The following is a 26,263-nucleotide window of genomic DNA, read 5'->3' as shown; positions in this document are numbered from 1 at the left end:
ACTTTCCGCTGGTGTGCAATTGCTGAAATAAGATGCTGAAAACAGGGTCTTTGTTTAGCTGTACCCCACTTTTTTTCATTTAGAATGTGCAACTACATGTAATAAAAGCATTGGCTGAATGGGGTTCTTCTGGCTCAGAGATGTCAACTTTAGGGACATTTTGAAAGGCATAATTTTTACTATTTGTCATACTTGGGTATTAAAATTAACCATACATATTTAAGGATAATTATGCTAACATGCTAATAACCACTCAGAACACCTTAGAAACGACATTACAAAGGGTTGGCAACCATACCGAAAACCCTGGCCTCATAGCAGAGTTTATTCAGGCCAGGAACCTGACTGACAGCAATTAATCACAGTTATTTTTGTGCATATGTGCCATTTAGGGGCAGGTTTATTATACTGAGCTTTATAATACCGAAATAATAGACTAGCATAGAATAATAATAATGTCATGGCTCTATGAATGATTGTACAGAAGAAAATAGCAGAAAATATGACAGGACTGTATTGGAAATTAGTACTATTTCACAAAAATAACTGAAATCAAAGCAGATATATAATGTGTAACACAACTATGAGAATATTTCAAAGATTTGATGTCACTAACCTTGCAAACAACTGTTGTTTTCCAGACTGATACAATTGGTGCTCGTACTCACAGAAAATTGCAAAGCCAGTTAGATTTAAACAAGATTGAGAAAGTGCTTGCCAGTTTTGTGTACAATATGGATCATCAGATGTTTAGTGAACTGACTGTGGGAGGTCCGTGGGCATGCCGTTTGAGGCTGAGATAATATACTGTCACATATAGAAGGTGTATTTTCCTATAAATGTGGAAGAAACAGACCACTTCACAAAAGGCACATAAACAATGTGGTGATATACTTTTTTATATTTTATGATGCTATGTGAAAGTGTGGAAATAAAGGAAAAATGCTTATTTTGGCTATGATACCAAATATTTATTTCAATATATATTAAGACATATCCTCAGTTAAAATACAATGCTAAACAAAACCCCAACAAGGCAAAACTTCCAAATATCTGTCAACGGGTTCAACTGAAAGGCCATTTTTTCTGATTTATCGGATCTGGTATAGAGCATTAATAAAGGAAGTGTGTCAATGACACTCAAATTATAACCCACTGATCTCTTTCACATCTCAGTTTGCTGGCAAAGTTACAAATACTTATTTACAGGGGTAAAAATATTTAATGATTATCTGGTTGATTCCACAGAAAGTACCAGCCATGACTATTAAAGGCATCATTTACAAAAGAAAAGCAAAACGAAACAAATCCTTTAGTTACAGTACATACAGTATTAAGTCACCATGCATATGTAAAGACAGGTTAAAGCCATAATGTGGGGTACAATTATACTGTAAAAGCACATATAAAACTTTAAAATGTGTTGGTTCTGATTCACTCTTTTTAAAACAGACACATTAAAATAGGTATATACTATATAATTGAAATCTAAGTTCAATTAAAAAAAGCCCAACATCATATAAATGACACTGTACATGAATTAACTAAATGTATCTGTCCCCTTTTTCAACATACATTCTTATTTGGCAATATTTATGTATATTACAACATGATCCTAACAAGGATGTAAACAATGAGCTAGAAATACAAATACACAGTTTAGAACTGTTTAGAAATACACACGCCACACAGGACGAATCCTAACATTGTCTATTATGTGGATTTGATTAAAACTTTAGTTTACACAGCACTTGTCATTATGCAATGACTGTGTCCGTTTTCCAATGCCATTTGATGGCACAGACAGTGGTTGTTTAAAGCAAAGTCAATGAACATCTGTCAATTCTGCACCATAATAATTACAGCAGCAACTTTTTGTACAGTTACTGCAAGATGGAGCTAAGTAATTACCAGCTAATAGGCATGTAGTTCTTTTTGAGGCACTCTATGAATATGATTATTAGTGTTTTTTAGTTGTTTACAAAAATAAGCAATGAATTCCCACTAGTACCTTTGGGGGCCTCCTATTGCTCTTATATTGTATGCTTCTCTGCAATGTGCAGTGAAGTATGAGTCATTTGTTTATGCCCACACGCTTAACAATGAAGGGGACGACGCACCTCAGTAGCTATATAACCCCATTCTGCCAGGCAAAATTGGGGGACAACCAAGAAAATATGCACACTACATCACTGTAAACATACAGCAATGGGCCATAAAACACAATTATACCTGTGCTCAAAGCACACTAGTACAAAATACAGGGGCTTGCAAATCAATATATACGAGTGAAATAGTGCTCATTGGCCTGTGGAACCAAATAACAGTTCTATATTACACAAAGGCAATACGACATTAATATCTGAAGAATGTATTGTTCTCTGCATTACAATGCCAAAGGCTGTCTCTATAAATTCATTGTCTCTATGCCAGCAAAGAGCGCTTTCAGCTGTTTGAATGAAAATAGCTCATTCATGGTCACCAAAACACACAGTGCATATGGTAAAACAAGCCCACCAAACAAAACATCCATTTGGTTAAAACACTGTCGCTAAAACCTTCTGTAAACATCACAATAACATTCTCCTATTTGTCTAAAAGCTATGAGTCTGATTGAAAGACCGTATTAAATATTTCATAGCGACATAGTGAAAACAGTTATTTTCCTTAAGCATGTGATTGAGTGGTCCAGTATACATACAAATATTTATTTTCAGAAAATATATATAAATTTACAACGATTTTAAAAGCACCCACGTTGCCATGAGACAACAGACAGATTCCGATAAGACAATGGATTCGATAACAAAATGAATCTGGAAAATCAAAGGCAAATCAAACAATCACCTTTACATAACAGCCTCAAATTTCATATTTTGTGCTTATGTTTCCGTAACGAGACCTAGAGAATGTAGATTGAAAATGCACGACGTTGCCTTATGTGTTCTGGAGAGTTCATGTGTGTCTAAAGGTCAGGGAATGTAGATTTACTCAGAAAGACTAGCTCTACTCATTCCCTTAACAGAACCTTCAGTCTTCAGAGTTCAGAGAGTGAGGCAACTCTTAGGATTGGTACGGAAAGGGGTTTCTGTCACTCTTTGAAAGTCAAAATGGGGGGAGGTGTAGGGGAGGATTTGAAAAAGTGAGGCAGGTTCCTGGTGTTATCCGGACTAGGTCCTCTGTCAGGCAGCAGGATGATGTTGCCTTTCCTACGTAGGGTTGAGTCTCGACTGGAGGTGCTAGAGAGAGTTTCCGAGGTGGCTTCACTGCTGGCTTCCACCGGTGTGACTCGGATGGTGGTGATACTCTGTTGGCGGTGGTGATGGTGGAAATGGGGATGATGGGGGTTGCTGATGTCAGGTAGGCTCCGGTTGCCATCTATGGAGCCGTAGCCATCTTTCAATGACTCGCAGCTTTCAGAGTCCCGGTTCAGGTCGTTGAGCTCAAGCGACTGCCGGATGCTGACCCGCTCCTGCGGTTTCCACCTCCAGGACCCACTGCCATCTGTGGATGGTGGTTTAACCACAGGCTTGCTCTCAGGGTGCGCCTCCACTCGAACAATGCCCGAGTTAGGTTCCTGATCCATCAGGGCTTTGTAACGGATGGATCCAGTACAACTCACGGTGCTGCCTTCACTTTTAGGACTACCATGCAACATGCCTTGCTGCTTAGACATTGCGATGACCTGCATTATACGTGGCTGGCTGTTAGTCCGGCAGACGGTGCTCTTCTCTGCCACCTTCAACCATTTCGACCGTGCTGACCCACCCCCTCCCCCACCATCATTAATCTCTCCACACTCCTCCTGAGGTGAGGAGCTAACATACTCTTGGGCCTCCTCAGGGATGTGCACCAGTTGAGAGGATCCTGGTCGTGACTGGATACATACCCTGGCTCCACCAGCTAGGCCACCAGAGTTATTATGATTGGCTAATGGCACAGCACTAGCGGCAAGCTTCATGTACTGTCCGGGAGGTCCACCTCGGAGCTCACCATCCAAGCCTACAGCTGAGGGTTCAGAGCTGCAGCGGAGCTCCATGTTTCGCTGGGGAGAAAGTTGTCCAGCCTCATTCTCCATCACCTGCAGAGACATCTTGCGGTTCTCGTTCTTGGTCTTCCATTGCGAGAGCAGCTGCTTGGAACGTGTGGAGTCCATGGAGGTATGGATAGCGGCATGGCGGCGAGGCACCGGTTCTTCAAATCCGGTTGAGTGCACGCGAGGCAAGGTGTTACTGAACGTCACAAAGCTCTCCTTGCAGAGAGGACTGGGTGGCGTAATGCACTCCACCTCTGTGCTTGACCTCTTCAAGCTGGACATGGAGTTTCCTCTGTAGGACGGGCCACGTAGCAGGATACTTTCAGAGCGTGCCGAGGTGGGACGTTCCCGCATGCTCAGGCTCTTAGGTGGCAGTAAGCGTGGTGGATCTGTGTTCAAGTTGGGTAGAGGTCTCAGAGGCTCCCGCATAGAAGGTGGAGGCACCACTGGCTGGGGCTGTGGTGGAGGCTGTGGTGGCTGTGGTTGCCGGAGAGGAGGATGTGCATGTGTCTTCAAAGATGTGTCTTCACTAGGTTTAAAGTTCCCGACTGCATACAGACCCTAAAGGTAAAAAGGTAGAATTTTTACCCGCAACGAATCAATGCCGATAAAGTTAAGATGCCATAAAGAGGTTAGTCAGGATAGTGATACTGTACTTATTTTTTTGCACATGAAATTAAGGTTCTAAGAGATACTTGCACAGTCTATTCAAAAGGTTGTATTCCCTGCTGAAAAAACCCTCTAGATGTTTAAGCTGGTCTTCCAGCCTGACCAAGCGGGTGTTTGGCTGAGTAGCCGGCAAGACACCCAGCCTGACCACCTGTAAAGTACTCAAACCCCTCTAGGACCAGTCGACAGACCAGCCTGTCCAGAAGATTTTGGTCTTTTCCCAACAGAGTTGTCCTAAGGTTCAATGTCACCAGTAATTGTTTTGCCAAGACATATTTTCAACATTTATACTAATAATAATACTATTAATACACTTTTTATGTCAGTACGGTTCCCCTACAGACTAAGGTGCATTATGAGCCTACATTAACTTCTTAGAACTTTCCTCATACTGTCTATGTTCTACACTCTGAATGTGGGACTTCACAGTCAGAGTATCAAACAGTATTACATAGCTAATCTCTTGGCCTGATAAATGTACTTTATGTTAAGCAAACAATAAAACCAGGACCTGATGTACTGATTTGTCTCAGCTTCGTTAATTCCACCTAAAGGTGTATTGGCATTGTTGACGGTGTTTGAAAGTACGGGATGTACATAGCCCTCAGATCAGATTGAGCAGAGAGTAAGGAGAGAGAGTGAGAGAAAACGAAAGAAATGGTGGGAGGAATGTGAGGGGTGTGTGTGGGTGGAGAGCAGAAAAGGAGCCACAAGGGATTTGCATGTGTGAGCTATTTTTACCTCTATTAAAACAGTATTGTCTTATAGCACCTTGCTAATTCTCTATGATTCTTCTCCAGAGTCAAGTTAAATAGAGAATTATATATCGGTCATGGGATTATGAAATAAATTATCATTCACACATTGCCTTTGTTTCTGCATTGCTGTGACAGCAGGACTCACCAGGTAGACGGCTATGCTCCCTCCGATAAGAAAGCCACAGTAGACATCCACGGCATGGTTCTTGAACTGAATAATACGAGTAAGGCCGCAGATAATGCCGCAGATGATGAAGGAGAACACCAGGAGTGGCTTCAGGAGCTTGGATGAGTCAGTCAGAGTGGCATTAAAGTACATCTGTGGAAGGAGACCAGCCTTTTGACTGAAGTTTTAGGAAATTCTTAATAGTGGAAACGACAGTGAGATTATTTGGCAAGCAGTTAGAAATCGCTTGAGTCAACTGTGCCATGAGTCAAGTGGATTACTTACGGAGATGTACACAGCCGCAAAGGCTGCCAGAGTGGCATGCTGAGATGGGAAGGACTTCCTGTAAAGAGAGACAGACCGCCTTGTTAGATCATTAGATCTTTTTCACACTGAGCACATTTGAGGTACTGTATCATGCTAAAGGACAGATGGGAACGGAAAGCCACAGATGATCACGTCCACAGTGCCACAATTCATATAGTGTGGCAAACAGAATCCGGGCTTTTGATTTCCAAGAAAACCAAGAGATATGTCTGTATTTGCATGTCTGCTTGATATTCTGGAGAGACATTTCAATACACGTCACAGTAGTGTAAGCCTTCGGGGACACACGCACAACACTGACCCTCTTTCCGTCTAATTTTTACGTTATAAAAAATGTCTGCACAATTGTGGCTATTGAGAGTGCATGAAATGAGTGGAAGATTGAAAAGCAGAGCTGTGCAAATGGATGTGAGTGGGTGTGTTGGAATGGGCAGTCATGTTGTGAGTGAAGCATCAAGACTCAACCCTGTGTGGGTTTTACAGGAACTCCATGTGCCAGAGGACAGCGCCACATTTATTCAGCTGCCTTCACATTTATCTACACTGTTTACACCAATGATTTTATACAAATCAATTGATCCATTTAGACCTTTACTGTATGTAGAGTTGTTGCGCAGCAGGAACAATTGAATTTGGTTAGCCACAATATGTCTAATCATCTTTGCTTGGTTATATTGTTAATCACCCACACTCCATTATCGGAGTTTCTGAGTCAGTTTTTCATTAGATCAGTCTTGCATCATTGCATGACACAAGTATTTAAAATGCAGTTGCTTGAGGAACAATCTTGAAATGGGACAAAAATCTCGCCAATTTCAACTCAAGCAGGAGTGAACTAAAATGCCTTTAAGAATAAGATTATCCTGGTTGGAGGCTAATCTCAGTCCATTGAGATAAAAAAAAAAACTTTAAAGACCAGATTAAATCAAAATAATGGACCCTATTTACTTTCTAAACTCATGCTCACAGTCTTATTGTGATATATAGCTGTGACTCGTTCTTACAAATATATATATTTATATTTTTGTAAAATAAAATATATTTTTTGTAATCTTTAATCTAAATATAGGGTAACAGTAACTTGCTCTGCCTCTAAAACGACATTCCTCTGTCCCCGACATCATTTTGACCACACAGGCTATTGGATAAAGTTAACCAATAGCCGAATAGCTATATGCCCACTGTTTTAGCAAACTCACATAAAGTCTGTTTTCATTTTGATTATATTACCTAAATTATTCCCGATGGATAAAATTATGTCTTGCCATTCATTTTTGCCTTGTTAAATTTCACTTGGAAATGCATCACAATATGGAAGCAAAAAGGGTTGCAAACAACATTTCATGTTGACTTTAAAATCCTAGATTTTTTGTAGACCTTTATTGAGCGAGATTATGCATTGGGTCGACAAACTACAATATGACACAGATACCGCTCTCTGACCTGCCGGCGTTGATGGCAGCTGGATCAGGCCCAGAGCAGATGTCATCCACAATGAAAGAGTTCTCATCACAGGAAGTGTTGAGGCTGGTGTAGTTGGGCTTGCACACAGTAAGGAAGTAGGGAGCGTGATATCCTGTAGCCAGCTGGATAATATCTGTGATGAGTGCTGTGACACACAGGCCGAACACGTGGACCCCTGCAAATGAGACACACAGACATAGACACAGAGACACACACACCTTTTTCAAATACGGTACTAGATTTCATAAGTAGCAAGTAGACTTCATAAGCTTTTAATAAAATAGATGGAGCTTTCATTATTACTAGCAAACTCAATTTAGCACAAGACTATAAAAAAGACAGAATGAGTCAAGATCAAGAGAGTATTATTCCAAACAATATTTATACAAGCTACATGGCTTTTTATAGTCACAAAGGGCAGAAAAATATACACCCACCCACAAACCTCACAGCCCGTCGGATGTAAGAGTTGAAATTGCAGCCAGCTGCATTTATATTAGCCTCTGTTTTGATGCTGATATTTCTTCTGGCCAAGCAGCAGTACAGGATCCCTTCCCCAATCATAATCTGTGGGAAGATGGTCATCTGTGTTTACCCAAACAAACAGCACTGTCATAAAACTCCCATCCCTCCTCTAGTGGCTTCCAGGGGTCATTTCTAATAGAATCACTGACACATCAACCCCATTACTGTAATTAAATAATCACTCTCATCCATCCATCCATTCAGTCATAGCCATATGAGGGGGATTTCATCCAAAACTGTAAAAACCGATGAGGGGAAGGGGGGTATCTTGTAAGTCGTTCGGGCCTCCACTAATGCAATGACTAAAATGTTAATTCCATGTAAATGAAAAGTAGAAACTAGGGGTGTGCCGGTTTCAGAATTGGTGATGACGGTTATGATGTGAGTCAAATGTGACGGTTCGTAACATAACCGTCGGGGGGCGGGGGGTGGGGTTCAAATATTTGCTTTTTATTTATTAAATACATGCAATTGGTTGATGAAACATTTATTAAATAAACGAGCAGACACTGATTAGCTACTTGCTATACGTTTATTTATATACACACAGTAAACAAATCCTTTTAAAAAAGTAGGCTGCTTAAATTATATAAGAGCTGCATAAAAATGAATGAGTAGGCCTAAATTACAAATGATAAAATCGACATACCTTTATCAAAGAAAAAAAAAGTCGAACAACGATTGTTGTGATAATACCTTAATTAAACAAACTAAATACAGGAAACAAAAAAAGTGCAATGACATTTTAAATTCCTAATCTTTTTCGACTTCCAAGTTCCGTGACAGGAACACCAACATGTTCACTTTACTCGGTTTTAGTGACGATCTGACAGGGGTAGCTATGTTACCCGCAGTGCTAAAAACTCGCTCTGATGCTGTGCTTGTAGCACAAATACACATGTATTTACGTGCCAATTTTGCTAAGAGCGGATAGCGTGTTTCATTGTCTCCACACCATGCTAGTGGATTAGCCGTAGAGTCAATTGGTTCCTCTTGGAGATAGCGGGTTAACTCCGTGTCAGCGCGCGCTCTGATCAGTAACGGGGCAGAGATTTCAGACCTCCGTTTATTAAGGAGATCTCCAAGATTTCTCAAAACCGCACCCGCCTAGAAAGGATGTAGCAAAGATATTTAATGCTAATGCATGAGGCATAGTCATAGTTTCATTCTTTTACGTTGAGATGCGCTCTAGTTCACAATGCAATGCAAGTGAACGCGGCGCGCCGGCGCCTCCATGTCACGGTTATTATATTGTCTGCTATATTATTAAATACATGCAATTGGTTGATGAAACATTACAATTAAGATACAATTTGTACAAAACGAAATTCGCTTTAAGGAAAGGCTTTCTAAAAAGCAAAACTTATATGAAGTGGTAAGTTTTTTTGTTTTTTTTTATGTTTGTAAAAAATATTTTAATAACACGGTTTTGGCGGTTATAGAGTTCTAATGACGGTGTTTAACTATAACCGTCGGTCTCACGGTTATATACTAACCGTCACACCCCTAGTAGAAACCCATAGATTTATATGTAAATGCTTCTGCATTGAATGACGAGATAGAGAGTGAAAGATATGAACAAGTTAGCATACCCCCCTGAGATCACACTTGCCACACACCTACAGTCAAGTGCAGCACTCGAGTGTAGCAGGCACTGCCATAACAGCTGGAGCTACCAGCAGGACACACATTCACATGCTGCCTGCTAGCACAGGCTCAGCCATCACACCCATACAGTACTGAGGCACAAAACTCAGCTGGGTGATTTAACATCAAGAGAGTGTTGTTGAGTGATCAGACATGGAGCAAAAGTCACAATTATAACGTAAATATTTGTGCTGAGGTGGAGATTTTAAGGGTGCTCAGACTGATCGGCTAACGATTGCTATCGGCCGATAATCGCTTCTAATGACTCAATCTGCGATCTCTCAATTTGCCGATCTCAGAAACCAATCTCATGCTGAGGACACATAAAGATGAATACCTTCTTAATCTCTGCCATCTCAAAACACATGTATAACAGTATTTTTTGGATCCGTGCATCAGGTCTTAAAGGATTAGTTTACTTCAGAATTAAAATTTTCGGATAATTTACTCACCCGCACGTCATCCAAGATGCTTATGTCTTTCTTTCTTCAGTCGAATTAAGGTTTTTGAGGAAAACATTCCAGGTTTTATCTCCATATAGTGGACTTCAATGGGGTACAATGGTTTGAAGGTCCAAATTGCAGTTTCAATGCAGCTTCAAAGGGCTCTACAACGAACCCAGCCAAGGAATAAGGGTCTCATCTAGGAAAACGATCTGTCATTTTCTAAAAAATGTATAATATACATACTTTTTAACCACAATGCTCGTCTTGCACTAGTACTAGGAAGTACCGACCTGGGGTGTGTTTCCCAAAGCCAACTATGGTCGCAAGTTCTGTCGTTACCAATAGAGTTCAATGGAACTTGCGACCATAGTTGGCTAACGATGCTTTTGGGAAACGCACCCCTGGTTTTACAAAGCGAACGTGCAAATAGGACTTAATGCCATTTACAAAGAATAAAATAAATAAAAGGTAAAAAAAAAACAATGTCGGATGATTTTGAAGTTGGAGGAGAAAATGAGATGGAATAATATATATTTTTAGAAAATGACATAATTATAATTTCGCTAGATAAGACCCTTATTCCTCATCTGGGATCATGTAGAGCCTTTGAAGCTGCATTGAAACTGCAATTTGGACCTTCAAACCATTGAACCCCATTGAAGTCCACTATGGAGAAAAATCCTGGAATATTTTCCTCAAAAACCTTTTTTCTTTTCGACTGAAGAAAGAAAGACATGAACATCTTGGATGATGTGGGGGTGAGTAAATTATCAGGACATTTTAATTCTGAAGTGAAGTGATCCTTTAAAGTGACAGCGGCCTATACCTGTTGCTGTCTATGTCATTAATGGTAATCAAACAACAAATGACAAAACCGCTCACTGTTCTTGAATGAATTCAGGCCTTGAATTTATGTCTGCAAAACCCTGATTGGAACATCTCTATAAATAATGCTACATGATAAAAATAAGGTTTCATATAGACTCCATGATCGGTATCGGTAATCGTTATTGGTGACCGGTTGATCGTTTATCTGTGATCGGCCCCAACAATTCTGATTTGTACTCATGCTTCATTGCAGACCCAAGTCTCCTTTCATTTACAGTGGCTGACAAATGCATAAGGCACAGGATAACCAACAGTGATCGCACTTAAAAGAGCCTTGCTAAATTAATTAGGCCAGTATGGTGGAGCACCTAATGTGATGAAAACACCCAAGCGACATGCTGGGGAGTTGATGAAACAAATATGTCATTAAACATTAAACGAATCTGCTCTCTGATGAATATAGGTGAAGAGCGAGGCAATTTTTTAAGATGATGTTGATGAGACCAACAGTGGAATAACAATCTTTGAAAAAGCCATTGTGAATACATAAGCAGCTGGGACAATGCCATAAAGCTATCTTTTTTTTTGGCTCGAATCTATTAATAATAAAAAAAAACATTAAAATTAAATTCACATATTTCAATTCATCATGAAATTATATAAAATAATTAATAATCAGAGTAGCTGTCAATAGAAGAACAAAAATCTCTCTGTTGAAAATTATGAAATTTGTGATTATGAAAAATATTCCTTTGTCTTCCGAAGATGAACAAAAGTCTTTCGGGTTTGGAAAGACATGAGGGTGAGTAATTAATGACAGAATTTTCCTTTTTGGGTGAACTAGCCCTTTAACTCCATAAACTCAATGAGCCAAACCCAAACAACAAGTATGATTTCAAGAGACTATAACCGTAATCACAAACCGTATGTAACAGTAATGTAACAGGTGAGCTATCAGGTAATGTGATGGTAATGAGATGGCATTTGTGTGTCAAATTAACACGTTTATTTCAGCCTTCACCAAGCAGTCCATGTTCAGAAATATGCTTCCTTTACTCACAACACAGCTCACTGTGCGTGTCTGTGTTACTCATGGTGTTTGTGAAATTACAGTCTGAAAAAAAGATTTCAAACTATTATTAATATTTTCTGCATTGTAAACATTGAGCTTATGGTAAAATGATGCACAATACTCGCAATCACGAGCTGAAATTCAGGCCCTGCAAAGATTGATGCTTGGTGTCTGTGTATTTATACAATATTCCCATGCAAAACATTGTGATACTATGCATGGTGTATTCGTTTTTTTCACCCTATCTTTACTGTCACTTTTGATCATTTCTTTAAAAAAAAAAAAAAAAAAAAAAAAACACTTACTGGCCCTAAATTTTTAAATGGTAGTATGACTCTCAAAAGCTACACTTTCCAAACATTTCCAAACTTCTAACTTTTGAAAGTTTGAAAGGAAATGTGATAATTAGCTATTGGAGATTTCTTCCTGGAGGCTGCCTTTGCAGTGACACTCTTGTAAACCTCAACATGTACAGATGGTGAAAAGCAATTGAGGACAATCTATTAGACTCATGAGTTCATCACCCAGGGTCTTGATAATACACTCACAACATGCCTGGAGAGGCTTAGAGCCTTGTCGCCCAGCTAATGCTCGAAATGCATGCTGGGTAGGCGGTAGTCAAAACTTCAATGACAGTTTGGGGAAAAGACAACATGCAAAAGAGCATAAAAGAAAGAAAGAAAGAAAGAAAGAAAGAAAGAAAGAAAGAAAGAAAGAAAGAAAGAAATAAAGAAAGAAAGAAAGAAAGAAAGAAAGATGAATAGAAATGCTAACAACAATTTAGATGAGGTGAAAGCTGAGAAACTTATTCTTAAAGTTAGGGTAGGCAATGTTTTTCATAAACACTTTTTGTTATACTGGTTGAGACTCTCTTTACATCCTTATAGCAATCAATAATAGAAGTGGGCAAAATATTAAAACATTTAAATATACAGTATTTTCTGTGGAAGTCTCAAGACCAAAAATGTTCATCCAATCATTGCATTCGGCATTTCTATACCTCCACGCACCCTGCTCGCGCAGACATCACATTTACATTTATTCATTTAGCAGACGCTTTTATTTTTTACAAATGAGAACAATAGAAGCAGTCAAACTAACAGTAGCTTAACAAAATATAAGTGCTATGACCTATTACAGTTTAATCCATGACCTATCACAGTTCAATCTAATGCAGTACATGTAATTATATATATATATATATATATATATATATATATATATATATTTTTTTTTTAAATAGATATAATAGAAGAGAAAGTGTTAGTCATTTGACCACACGTCATCAGTGTGTCCCGTAAAGCTACGCAGAGTTGTAGACAGACAGTCACCGAGCGCCACAAACAGCAGCCTCCTTTTACAGTTCCTCTTAAACCAAAACAACAAGCTTATGCTGCGTTCACACCATGTCATAACAGTAATTTCAAGATGGCAACCCCTGACGTTCTGCCCGGAGCTGTTCATATCCTCAGACTCAGATTTATGTGCTTTTATGGCAAAACTATCAATGCCAAAAATCAATCTTCAGCAGCCAGGTGGTCAGAGTTCTCTAAGTGATTTATATGTATTATTATTGTAATGTTATGTGCTTTGAGAAATTAGATAATTTAATGTCATCTCTTGTGATGTTTTGCTACGGAGCCCTGCATATGACATGCAAGAACAAAAAGTAAATCGTGCGCACGATTTATCCTACTATTTTTTTTCTGCATGTCATGTGCGGGGCTCCGTACTTTGCAGACTCTGCTGTGTGCGTTAACGTGTTTTGAAGGAGGCGTGGCTTTGGAGAGCACTGAAGGGAGGTTGGTATCTTATGCTTTCAAATTGCTAGCCTCTCTGAAATTGCCAACCCTACCTTTAATTATGTAATTTGTACGCTTACATTGGCATTTCTGTCTATTAGCTTTGAAGTTATCGAAGTCAAAATATTGATGACTCATCCTACACTACACAGACTTTTGTCCAATCAGATGCTCTCTAGAATGAGAATGCCCCTCCCCCTAATGCCGGGGGCACACTTAACTACTAGCTGAAACATTCTAAGACAGAACTGCACACTAACAGACTTTCCAATGACTAGAGCAAATATTAAACACAGACTGTGAACACTGACTGAACGCTACTGTCGCTGACTCTGACTCTTTGGGCATGATCAGTCATAAGTATGAAATCACATTCATAATCGGCCTTGCAGTCGTTAAGTGTGTCCCCGGCTTTATGTCACCTGCAAAAGACTAGGAAGCAGCAAATCATTGTTCTTGGCTCAGACGAGACTAAATCCATTAAGCAACTTCATAGGCCTTTTGACATGAAGAAAATGCAAAGCTAGTAACAATTTACAACCAAATACAGCAAAAAATCATCTACCACGTTCAACTTCAGGTGACTACATAGAAACTGTCATATTGTCATTGTCATATTATGAGTCATACCATCAAACATAGATAACTTATTATTCACTTTAATATGCATCCTTGCCTATCGAAACTGGGATCGAACACTAAGGCCTGCATGAATAAGTAAGAGTGCCCTCTACACTAAATCAGAGCAGGAGAGGCACTATGGCATTTACCGTTGCTGCCGGCCCGGCGAAAGCCAGACTGAAGAGCATGAGGAAGGGGATGACCTCCTTTGTGGGCTCAATGTAAGGCATGCTGAGACTCCGGTCATTGCAGCTGTAGCCTGAACGCACTGGCTTAAAAATGTCTGTCAACTCCAAGAAGTACAAGCTGACCACCGAGGACACCAGAATCGGGAGCTGAAGAGATAAAATAGAAGGAATATGATAAATATGCAAGATGAGAAGTGAACAACAATAACATTATGCTAAATTTATCAAATGGTGCACAACACACTCATCCAGGCTGATTTGAAAACCGTTGCAAACGTGATAGAAAGTAATTATTCCATTGACAAGGTAATGAGCCAATTATAGCACAATGGAGGCACTGCGTCTGATCATGTGACTTTTGAACTGTATTTTTGCCACTGTTTCATGCTTAGGATTTCAGTGATAACAGATTGATCCGCTGTTATCCTTTTAAGTCGCAATCCGTAAAAGTTGTTCTCATTAATCGAAAACACGATTGGTGTCGAAGCAGGAGATGCATTGGGAGATCCTTGCTTCTAAAAACCTGGCTGTGTAGATCAGCGTTACGTTGGTAAACCAGCTTCATACTCTGATACATGTAATGAGGGTTTGGATGGAACTATGCTGGAGATATATCCCTTAAGGCTTTTCACACTCTTCAACGATACCAGGGTCATGCTAAGGTTAGACAGAAGATGTGTGATTACGGCAGATTGAAGGTTACTCTCAGGTGAATATGCATGGAACGTCTTTAGATATCGTAGGCTTACTGTTGTCATTGGCACGGTTCACCCAGTATCTCAGTGAACAAGGATCAGCTGGAAATGTCATAGCAGTGTTCCAATGAGGAAATATATTGCGCTGTGCTATGCAAAGTGGAAATGTGCCACGCACTGAATAATTATGAAACGTGAACGGACAGCGTGAAGATCAAAGGTGGGGGTAGGGGGATTAATTACTGTAATCAACCCCCTTCTAAAAAGGGGAGAGCATCTAAAGCCCCTGTGGTCTAAACTCCTATTGATGCTACAGCACAGATACTAATAACCTCTATGATACTGTACTGGATATATTAGCAGATACTCTCTTTTACCAGCCATAACCATTACTAATTCTGTACTTTGACTGTACCGATGTTAAACAGTGACTTGCAATTAAAAGCATTTTCAACTTAAAACATGTGTAGTTCATATTTTCAACAAGTAACTAAAACTCAACTTATAATGCACATACACCAGAACAAAAATGTGTTGTAATTTATCAAAACTTGTCATGTTTTATGACAATAATGCAACAAATGAAAATAAATTTTAAAACAACTTACTTTTTAAAGAACATTTGCTGCTTGTAATACATATAAAAATGTTCAAGAGTGCACATGCATTTTTTTATATTTAAACCTAAGAATACACAATATATCGGAACTATATCGGTTATCGGCTGATATTTTAGATTTTTTTATTATTTATCAATATATTGTCATAAATGGATATTTAATAGGGCATGCTGACATCCACAATTTTTACGTTTACCTTTGCTGTCATCTAATGATCACTTAAATGTTACTATTTACAAACATACTGAACACTCTGTTTTGATGGTTTAATGTTATTGTAGCTCTTAAAAGCACTTTATTTTAGATTTCTGTTTTTTTTTTTTTTTTTTTTGTTTATATTAAATAGTATGGGATTTTATTATCATCTATTTATTGGTTATCATCCAGAAATAATCTGCTTATTGGTATCGGCCATTGATATTGGTATCAGCATCTGTGTCTAAAACCCAAAATAAAATCATATTTTGATATTAATGTCACATACAAAACACGTTTTATTTCAAACAGCATTAACTGGGTTAAAAAAACTATGGCTGAGCAAATTAACAAGAACTAATTTGGTATTTACATCATTATAAGTAACTGTGGAAACTTTTTGAAAGAATGTGGGCATGTACTAATGTATAGAAGGTTGACATGGTAAATTACAACCTAAAGTGAGATCTGTCAGTGAATTGTATACATTTAAATATGAAGTTTTCAGGAACTATTTCTTTTGTGGGAGGACAAGTTAAAGTTCACGGCCATATTGTAAACTGAAACATTAGTGAAACAGGGAAGTTAATTAGCCAAAATTAGTGAAGTGAAGCAGATTAAATGACTCTGTTTTTAATTCATTTTCCGCTTAGGACAGAAACAAGGTCTCTGCATGCAGCAAAGAAACTCTATAGAAGGCAACCAGGTCACACCTGGGGACATGATATTAATGTCAGTGCAGCCAGTGAGCTTTGATTCTGTCTGATCTGACAAAACAGAGACTATTCCAAGTTAACCGTTTACAGAAGCGTTTTACACTTGGTTTACATTGGATCTGGAGCATGCATGTATCATAAAATCTTTCTCACTGCTAAAATGATAAAGATAATCTGTATATATCTGTAAATATACATATATTGTTATACATTTATCAACAACATGAGTAAAGCATTATGTCAGTCATTAAGTTTTTAATCAGGCACTCACAAATCTTGTCTACAGTATATGGGGGAAAAGGGTTTTATACCGGTATGTATCTTACATCTTGTAGTAGTTCATCATACCCACATTCTCAAATGAAAATTAACTTTTAAAGCAGAATAGAAAGACAACATCAATCGTTCATGATCGTGCTGTTTAATATAGAACAGAATGTTTAATATTCTTCAATATAAAAAATAATAATAGGGAATTCAGTACTGCAGCTTGACAAGTAAACAAGACAGATCAAAGACTGCCAGCATTATCTCCACGACACCAGCCATCAGCACTCATTGTTTGTGATATCTAGGCCACGTCAGATTGGCTTTCATTTAATAACTGCCTATTTTCTAACCTCATTAATGCTCAATAATGCCCTCTTAATTCAGCAATAGACAACATTGTTTTTTACCAAGACTTATTTTTATTAGGTTTCCAGTTCTGTTTTATAAGCAATATGGATGATTCCCTTCACCTTGACTTTGAAGTAATACTTTACTAAGGCCATGTTGCCAATGCCAATGAACACTGCACCTTACAATCAGGAAAAGAGTGTTTTTGAATGGCTGACATCAAGAAGCAAGCCAAACTTGATGTGCAAAAACCAGCAAACAATTGTTCTTTATTCCCCCCCCCCCACACATAGCCTATCCCCTTAACATTAACATGACATACAACAAGTGCAATGCATTTTGTCCTTCATGATCATAACTGCAAATGCCCATGTAAAGTTAAGGAGCAGTCATGCAGAATGAACAGACTGTGGTTCCAACCGCTTGCTTTGATTTCGAACGTGACCATCGCGTGAAGGAAGACCATCATACCCTCAACTCTCGTATATTAATCAGACATAATACATATTGAAACATCTCTCTCAATGTGTAGGCTAGACTCACACTTACCTCCACGAAATAAAAGCACGGCAGCAAGGTAACGCTGTCTTTGGTCATCCTGCCTTTGAGTCTTTCCTTCGCAGACATGATAAACGGTACGTCCCTTTATAACGCGGTGCGTGAATAGAGGAATAGTGAATTTGTCCTCTTGTGCAGTAAATGCGCTCCTTTAGGCTGTCGCTTTCTCCATCCCCAAGTGCGCATTTACTGCGGATACAGACACACGGAAAGATGCTGTCTCAATCATGACTGAAACCATGACAACACAATCGCCATCCCCTGAGGACGCGCCGATGAAGATCTTAACAGTGTCCAACAGCGATTAATGTTTCAAACCAACACTCAAACCTTTCTGATTAGAGGCAATATGCTGACCAGATGACGTCAGAGGTGTGCTAAAAACCCATTTTCACCAGAAGCGCGCGCACGTGTGTGTGAGAGGTGGGGGCGTTCACGCTTGTTCACACTATCGTGATTGTCAAATGGCTCAAATACGGCTCCAAGAGGATGTAAGCTGATTATATATTGCCTATATAACTACTCTGTAATGATTTTCCCAGCCATAAATACACTGGAAGCATTATGCATGAGGTAAAATACCCAATATCCACCGCTGGTCTTTTAAATAGCTATAGACATGAAAATTACAAATGCAGTTTTTGGTAGGCTTTTGGAGTCTCAACAGTCTTATAGGCTACATATTGCATTCAACATGAAACAATCCCTTAACAAATATTGCAGTGCGCCAAGGACCACTGCACTTAAAATAAACATCTCAGACCTCATACTCGTATGTCCTTCTGCCAAATATACATAAAGTGATAATAAAGAGCCTATACTTTATAAAATGAGAATCTGTCCGGAGTTCTAAATAACTAGCCAACAATTTACTTTTATTTTATTTTATTCAGTAGGCCTATATAACTCAGAGTCTTCTTAAATGTTCTCCTAAAACTCATCCAGAGAGAAATTAGATGAGAAATAGCACAACTCAGACATGAATCTACTTTTCTTTAAATTTTGTTTCAGTGGGCAAACACGCCATCTAGTGGATATTTCTTGATGACAATCTTAGATGGATGAGTGGCGACTGCAAGCATTTTAAAATGTAGTCCACATCCAACTTTAACTTATTAGTATAAGCTTTAAAGCAGAGTCAAATAGGTTATAGTACTAATTATTCGTATGCATGTTAAACAGTTCACAAACACATTATCGGCTATAGTTTACTTGCTGTCTGCTTAATGCCATCATGATTTTCTCTGCCTCAAACGTGTTTCTATACATTCAGTTTAACGTGTCACTGGAAAACAATTTGCATATCAGCAAAACATTACGGTATATCCCACTTAAATATTGTATTGGTTAAGATATAAGCTGGGCCTAGATTTAAGTTTGCAAAATATTTTTTTCCCCCCTAGGCCTACTCTTTTTTTCCCAACCACTAGGTGACACAAGGGACGAAATTTGTCTTAAATTAATTTCCAGGGGCATTTCTTTACCTTTTATAAGGTCAAATTTTTATTTATATGCATTCTTAAATTTATTCAGTAGATGAAATATAGACACTATAGGGTTGTGGATTTCAGTCAAATTAAATCTTTATCGAAATATTTGCACTGCAGAGGTGTAACAGACGCTGCAACTACAGTGTCATTTAGATGTATTAAATTAAATTAAACTAAACAAGACTATTTAATGCAGCTCATATACACCATGAATATTTACACTGGTACAATTACAAAAATAATGTTATGAGATTAATGTTTTAAATAGTGCTGTCAATCGATTAAAAAAATATTAATCACACAATTTTTCTGATTAATCGCAATTAAAACACGTTATTATAAGTTTTGATATTTTATAATGTAATAATTTCACAGTTAATCTCCAAATTAATGTAGAAACAACAGTAGCCTATAATTGAAATTATTTTTTATGAAAAGGCCAGTAGGCTTTCACTGATACTAATACAGCTAGCCTACATGATGTCTCAATTAAAAATGTTTTTTTTTTTAAAACATGAATTATAGCCATTCAACATAACAGTGTAATTGGAAGCTGTCAAATTTGTAACATTTATTTGGCTTAAAAAATATAACAACTTAGCAAATTAAGTGAACTTAAAGGAACACTTCACCCATTTGCATTAGACTTTGTATCTTTAGAAACCCAGTCACATTTTCGAATGGTCATGGTTTATTCCCTTATTTTCCCCTGAGATGGGAGAAATAAGGATTTAAGTGTTCCACTTCCTGCTTTTTATGACGGAAAAATCGTCATTTTGCGTCATAAAAAGCAGGAAGTCAAATTTCTTTGAATAAGGGTAAGACTACAAACACTAGCTCATCATTTATCCAGTAGAAGGCGCTGTTCCGCATGTTTTCAACCCGCCCATAGAGGGAGGGATCTCACTCACAGAATGTACATATAGTGTCAGCCATTCTTTATTTGGAAGCTAAGCTAACAGTTTCTTATTCTGTGGAGAAAGCTGAGTAGTAGCGGTGACCATCCTCTTTTTCCCGGACATGTCCGGCCGTCGAGATGGTCCAAATTGTCCGGGATTCGTCTTTTGCTTTCTGCAGTCGCATTTATAGTTTACATGCACACCTTTTGTTTCAATCTAACTGAATTCATTCCGATTGGTGAATCTGAATGTAGTGTTTACATGAACGCTAAACAAGTGATCGTTTGATGTGCGTTTTAACATTGCTAGGAAATTTCCCGCTCCTCCGTGAGAGATACGAGACGAGACCGGTGTGTCTCACAGGCGCCGGCGCCACTCATCAGTAATCACGCCACCGGGCTCGCATCGACCTCCGCGGCCGTCAGTCTCGTTCCTGCTCGTCACAGTAAACATGAGGAATGGCGACTGTAGAACGCAAAAGCCGAATCCTGGACATTTTGGGCGACATCAAAATACTGGGCAGACTCACGGAGACTCACTAGTAGCATAACCTTGTTGTTTACTGTGATCTCTTACCGGTAGGCGTGGCCTCCTAGGGCAGCGAAGCAAGTGCATTCTGGGAGTTGTTGTCTTTCATCCCCATAAGCCAAAAATACATTTTCTGGCTTTTCTCAGTCTAGAAGGCTCCAAATTCAAAAATAATTTCACATTTCTTCTACATAAATGACCCATTTTAAATACACATTCATCTTTCCAGAGGTGAAGTGTTCCTTTAAGCAGATGCGCTTTTAGAGAGAAATGCACCTTTCATACGGATTACTTAAAGGATAATTCCGATATTTAACACCTTGAGTCTATATTGTAGTTTGTTTTGGATGAACAAGAGTGGTGGACAACACTTTTTTGACAATGGTTCCTCTCTCGAGTTTTTGACTATAATAGAATTGGCCATGGACCCATTTAACATTGGAGTCAATGGTCATGTCCGAAAATGTCATTAAAACAGCCAATAATGTTCGTTTACAAAACTGTTAAACTCACCGAGTGGTTAGTGATGTTAGTTGATGATTATAAACAATATATCGTCGCAATATATGATTCCAATCCGTTTATTTTGCTATAGTGGAACTATTTTTTCAGACACTTCACAACCGTGTAACTTCCGCTCAATATTTGAATCTGAAGCGTTAGCACACTCCCGACCACTTGATGGCGATAACCGATGCTTATGTCTCGCGGGACACTCACGGTCACAGTCGAGTTCAACTTCATATTGCACTGGTCAGCATCATAGACAGTATATAAACGGTCAGCATACATGCCAACCCTCCCGATTTTTCCGGGAGACTCCCGAATTTCAAAGCCCCTCCCGAAAATCTCCCGGACCGACCTTTCTCCCGAATTTCTCCCGATTTCCACCTGGACAACAATATTGCTACACCATCCGTCACTGGGCGCCGTTGACCGAACAATAATAAAGGTTACACACCTAGAAGTCAAGCGCGGCAATCAGAACGGAAAAAGAAGCAGTCTATGCGCTGTCAGAGCCGTCTATATGGGCCTTTCACACAGGACGCGGTATGCGCGGCGCTTGCCGCTGGGTTCAGCGTTGCCCTTCAGATACAACGCGATTTGCGCTGCGCTGCGCTATGGCGTAGGCGGAGTTTTAAAACTTTTAGCGGGAGCTCTATTGTCTGTTGTTCCTCCTTTCGGTCAGCAGCAAACATATCTGTCCCGTTGCATTTCCGAGCATACGATGTCTTAATGCTGACTGCGCGCGCGCCTCCCCCACGAGGCATTTATACTTCGCGCAAGTATGCTGGTCAGTGGTCACGTCTTTCAATATGGTTAGAATTTGTGCGGTCAAAAACTGCGGTAAAGTTCCTAAAAAAAAATATTGTTTATTTCGCTTACTCTCCCGGAGCACAGTTGCTCTGCTCGCTAGCCTTATGAGAAACTGTAGCGAGCAAAAAGACTACATTGACCAAATGTAAACAACCCCCTTTCAGTTTCCGGTAGCGCATTTATATTAACGAGCACGCAGTCCTTCAACAGAATTCAATGGGATTTTACAAAATGACGAATAAAACACGACAGAAACTGTATTTCGCAACACTTTTTGTTTCTGGAACATCAACTAACATCACTAATCACTCAGTTGAACAGTTTTGAAAACTAATGTTAAAGGTTGTTTTAATTACATTTTTGGACATGACCATTGACTCCAATGTTAAATGGGTCCGTGGCCACTTCTTTTATAGTCAAAAACTCGAGAGAGGAACCATTGTCAAAAAAAATTTGTCCACCACTCTTGTTCATCCAAAACAAACTACAATATAGACTCAAGGTGTTAAATACCGGAATTATCCTTTAATCAGAACAAAATGTAGCCTATTAGCTTTCGATTCGAATTTGTTCGATTTAAAGTGGACATTTCAAGCTTTAGCCTATAGGCTATAGGCCTATTTTGTTTCAGTTCTCGCGCTCCAGTTCACGGAGATCATGAAACGCGCGCGATTGTTTTATTTTATTTTACAAAAGCACAACGTTTTCTTGTTATTGTTTAAACAAATAAGAGTAGTTACAAATAATGTATTATTATTTTCTGTATGACCAGAAATGATAGAGTATTTTAAATTGTTTCACTGTTGATAGGAAAAAGTGTTCGCGCGCGCGCCTCCGTGCCATCCAGTGCGCGTTCCACACTACGCTCCACAAACCCTTGGATATGCGTCAAAATCTTGTGTTTATTTGTGATAATCTTAGTCCCATTTGACGAATTGCTGTTCCTTTTTTGGATAAAAGCGTCTTCTATAGCCTAGTAATAATGATGATAATTATTATTATTTGCGTAGGCCTACACGGACCCCAAACACACCGCGTCTTTTAAGTCAGGTGACTGTAAATGCGCAAAAACTGTTTCCATTGCAGTTTTGCGAAAAATTCCTTTTTTCAAATTGCCTGAAAAACCACCTCATGCGAGCGTAAAAACTTTTTTGCGATAAACGCGAGTTTTTGCGAAATTGACGTGTTTCCATTGGGCGTATTTTCAATTCACAATTTCAATTTGCGCAATTTAAAGGGTAATGGAAACGCGGCTGAAAGCCTTTCATTACTGAACCCAGTCCGTGCGCACATGCGGGCTTAACTTAGAAATTATAAACTTCAGTGTTTATTTTTGTATGTTGTTTTTTTTTTTACAGTGGGTCATAATATATCATATCTTTAGTTTGTCAGTGCGTTTTGTGGTGTTAGGAATTGTTTTTCTGCGCATTTCAGCACTAACTCAAAACGTGCGTACATGTACTACCACCTCCTGAGCTGGCGTAGGATTTGAGCGTGCCGTACGCCAACGTCCATATTGATAAATCGCAAAGTCACCGTGGTTTTGGGTGTACGCCAGGTGTAGCCTACGCCTGAAATTTGGTGTACGCACTTTTCATAAATGAGGGCCATTGAGTGGAAATCCTCATTTATTGCACTCATTGAAAGAAAATGCATCTCATCTGCCGAAAAGCTGTTCTATCTTATTAAAGGGCACCTATTATGACATTTAAAATGTTCCTAATGTTGTTTTGGGAGTCCCCAACAACAGTTTTACATGCATGCAATGACAAAAAACACTTTTGTTGTCGTATAATATGCATTTATTTTTTACCTGATTTGCTCACCGACTCCCAAATGATTCGTTCAACGACTCATGTTTCCAAACCCCTCCTTTGCGCGACGCTAATCTGCGTTGATTGGTCAGATGACCCAGCAGTGTTTACAGAGATAATACTTATTTTTAACACGGAGTACAATGATGCTTTTATCAATTCAATTTTGTTATATTAATGATTATAGTCCACTGCTTTAGTTTGTAGTAAAAAACTAAAAATAAGATGAAGAATTTAATGTTATGTTAGCGAGCATATCCCTAGCGGCCCTGTCAGTAGGGCTGGGACAATAAATCGATGCATAGTGAATCGAGAAATTATTCTGGATCGATTCCAATTTTTTCCAAATGCATCTCGATTTTCAAATCGATTCTTAGTTTTTAACAGTAGATGGCACTGTGTGCTTTAGAAACAGCCATACTCTGCTGGCTTCCAATGCCTTACACACAACTTTCTATAAAATAATCATTCATAAAGTTTGAAACGGTTGAAGTGAATTACAAGGCAGTGGGCTTTTTAACATTAATCTCGCGGCGGCGTCATAAAAGCATTGTCACTCTCATTAAACTTCCGGCTTTTGAACTGGTTGCAGTTCCACACTGGTTCCATGAGGGTGCTCACAGGACGAGTGCAGAATGAATGGAGGTCTATGAAGCTATACCCCTCAAAATCCACTTTTCTCAGGATATCATTTTTTGTCTAGTAATTTGAATGTTGTATTCGAAAGGAGATGCAAATAAATTACACATTGCTGGGTGTTAGATTTGTTAGATTTTTTTGCAACAACAACTCAACCTGTAATAAATCGAAAGGACATAAGTACTCGTTCATTCAAATTTCGACCTATAACCCATGTTGAATTTGCAAAACCTACAATCAAATCTAAAATTTCTCAACGGCAAAAAGAGACAAATTTAGCCGTCTAGCTCCATAGACTCCCATTCATTTTGCACTCATGGGCGATCGCCCCTAGTGGAACTCTGGTGGAACTACAACCAAAATTCGGTACAATAGGACTTAATAGGGAGTGGCCAGGCTCTCCAACCAAGGGGGTAACCGAAGCTTCCCCGGGAGCCGCCATTGGCTATCAAACCATCACCTGCTGTTAGCATTCCATTGACTCCCAGTCATTTTGGCGTCACTTTGACAGCGCAAAACTTTACATCTGAGGCTTCTAAAGACTCCATTTGTCCATTCTTTATTTCTAAAGAAACACGACAATGTATAAAATGCTCCATTACCTTGTATATTATGTTATGGCCCTGTAGAAGCAATTTTTGTAAAAATAGGCTAACGATTGCGTCATAACCACTCGACTCTGTCGCACAAGTCGAGAAATTACCGTATAGACAGGCGGAGAAGCTTGCAAGCAATCGGAGGGACGTGAAGGCATAAAGTCCGATAAAGTCAAGGGAGAAGCCCATAGAGAGTCATAAAGTTGCTCCTGCTGCTAGCTCATGGACAGCTAATGCCCACGCTCTCCGTCTCTGCGAGATTCGGAAGGGAATGATCCAGATTTCTCTCGGCACAGCTACTAGAAGACTTACAACTGTCAGACAGGTTGCTCACGTCACATCTACGTCGTCAAGCTCACTTTGAGGCTGCGCACTATGCTCAGCCATCAGAAAGTGAGTGCTTCTAATTGACTTCACTTTTCTCCGTTGAAACCTATGGGGTCGCAGTGTCCAGTTTATATACTGTCTATGGGTCCAACACAAGAGCGCTCTTCAGCACTCTTCTTCATGAGCATTTAAGCTTGGCTTGCGGTTAAAAACTATCCTGGAGCGCCATCTGCTGTTAAAAACTAAGCTCAGAATCGATTCGAGAGAGAATCGAGGCATTCGGAGGAATCTCAATGCATCGATGTATTGCAAGGGGGTAATCCAGCATCCGGGGGCAACCATTGGCTAACAAGCCATCACCTGCTGTGAGCATTCCATTGACTCCCATTCATTTTGGAGTCACTTTGACAGTGAATAACTTTATATCTGAGGCTTTAAAAGACTATATCCGTCCATTGTTTATTTCTAAAGAAACACGACAAATATATAAAAGGCTCCATTACCTTGTATACGTCATGGCCCAAACCGTTTTTGTAAAAAATAGGCTAACGATTGCATCATAACCATGCGACTCTCTGTCGCACAGTAGAGAAATGACCGTTTAGACAGGAGGAGACGCTCGCAGGGGGGACATGGATGACAAAATAATTAATCAGAATACTTACCAAAAGTTGCTCATGCTCATAGCTCATGGACAGCTCC

General features: G+C 39.2%; 1 protein-coding gene across 1 annotated transcript; it reads right to left on the bottom strand.

Annotated features, from left to right (window-relative positions):
* Window positions 1-963: 963 nt before the first annotated feature.
* Window positions 964-21,923, bottom strand: plppr4a (phospholipid phosphatase related 4a). Its single transcript, XM_079612719.1, has 8 exons — window positions 21,731-21,923; window positions 17,943-18,140; window positions 14,511-14,696; window positions 7,858-7,987; window positions 7,400-7,595; window positions 5,915-5,972; window positions 5,609-5,782; window positions 964-4,597 (listed from the first exon to the last, which is right to left on the bottom strand). Exons 2-8 carry the CDS (start codon window positions 18,018-18,020, stop codon window positions 3,092-3,094), a joined length of 2,328 nt encoding a protein of 775 aa, XP_079468845.1. The 5' UTR covers window positions 18,021-18,140; window positions 21,731-21,923; the 3' UTR covers window positions 964-3,091.
* Between the last annotated feature and the right edge of the window lie 4,340 nt (window positions 21,924-26,263).

This window comes from Phoxinus phoxinus (assembly GCF_949152265.1).
Source record: "Phoxinus phoxinus genome assembly, chromosome: 5".
Taxonomy (NCBI): Eukaryota; Metazoa; Chordata; class Actinopteri; order Cypriniformes; family Leuciscidae; genus Phoxinus; species Phoxinus phoxinus.
This window is presented reverse-complemented; position numbering and strand designations above follow the sequence as displayed.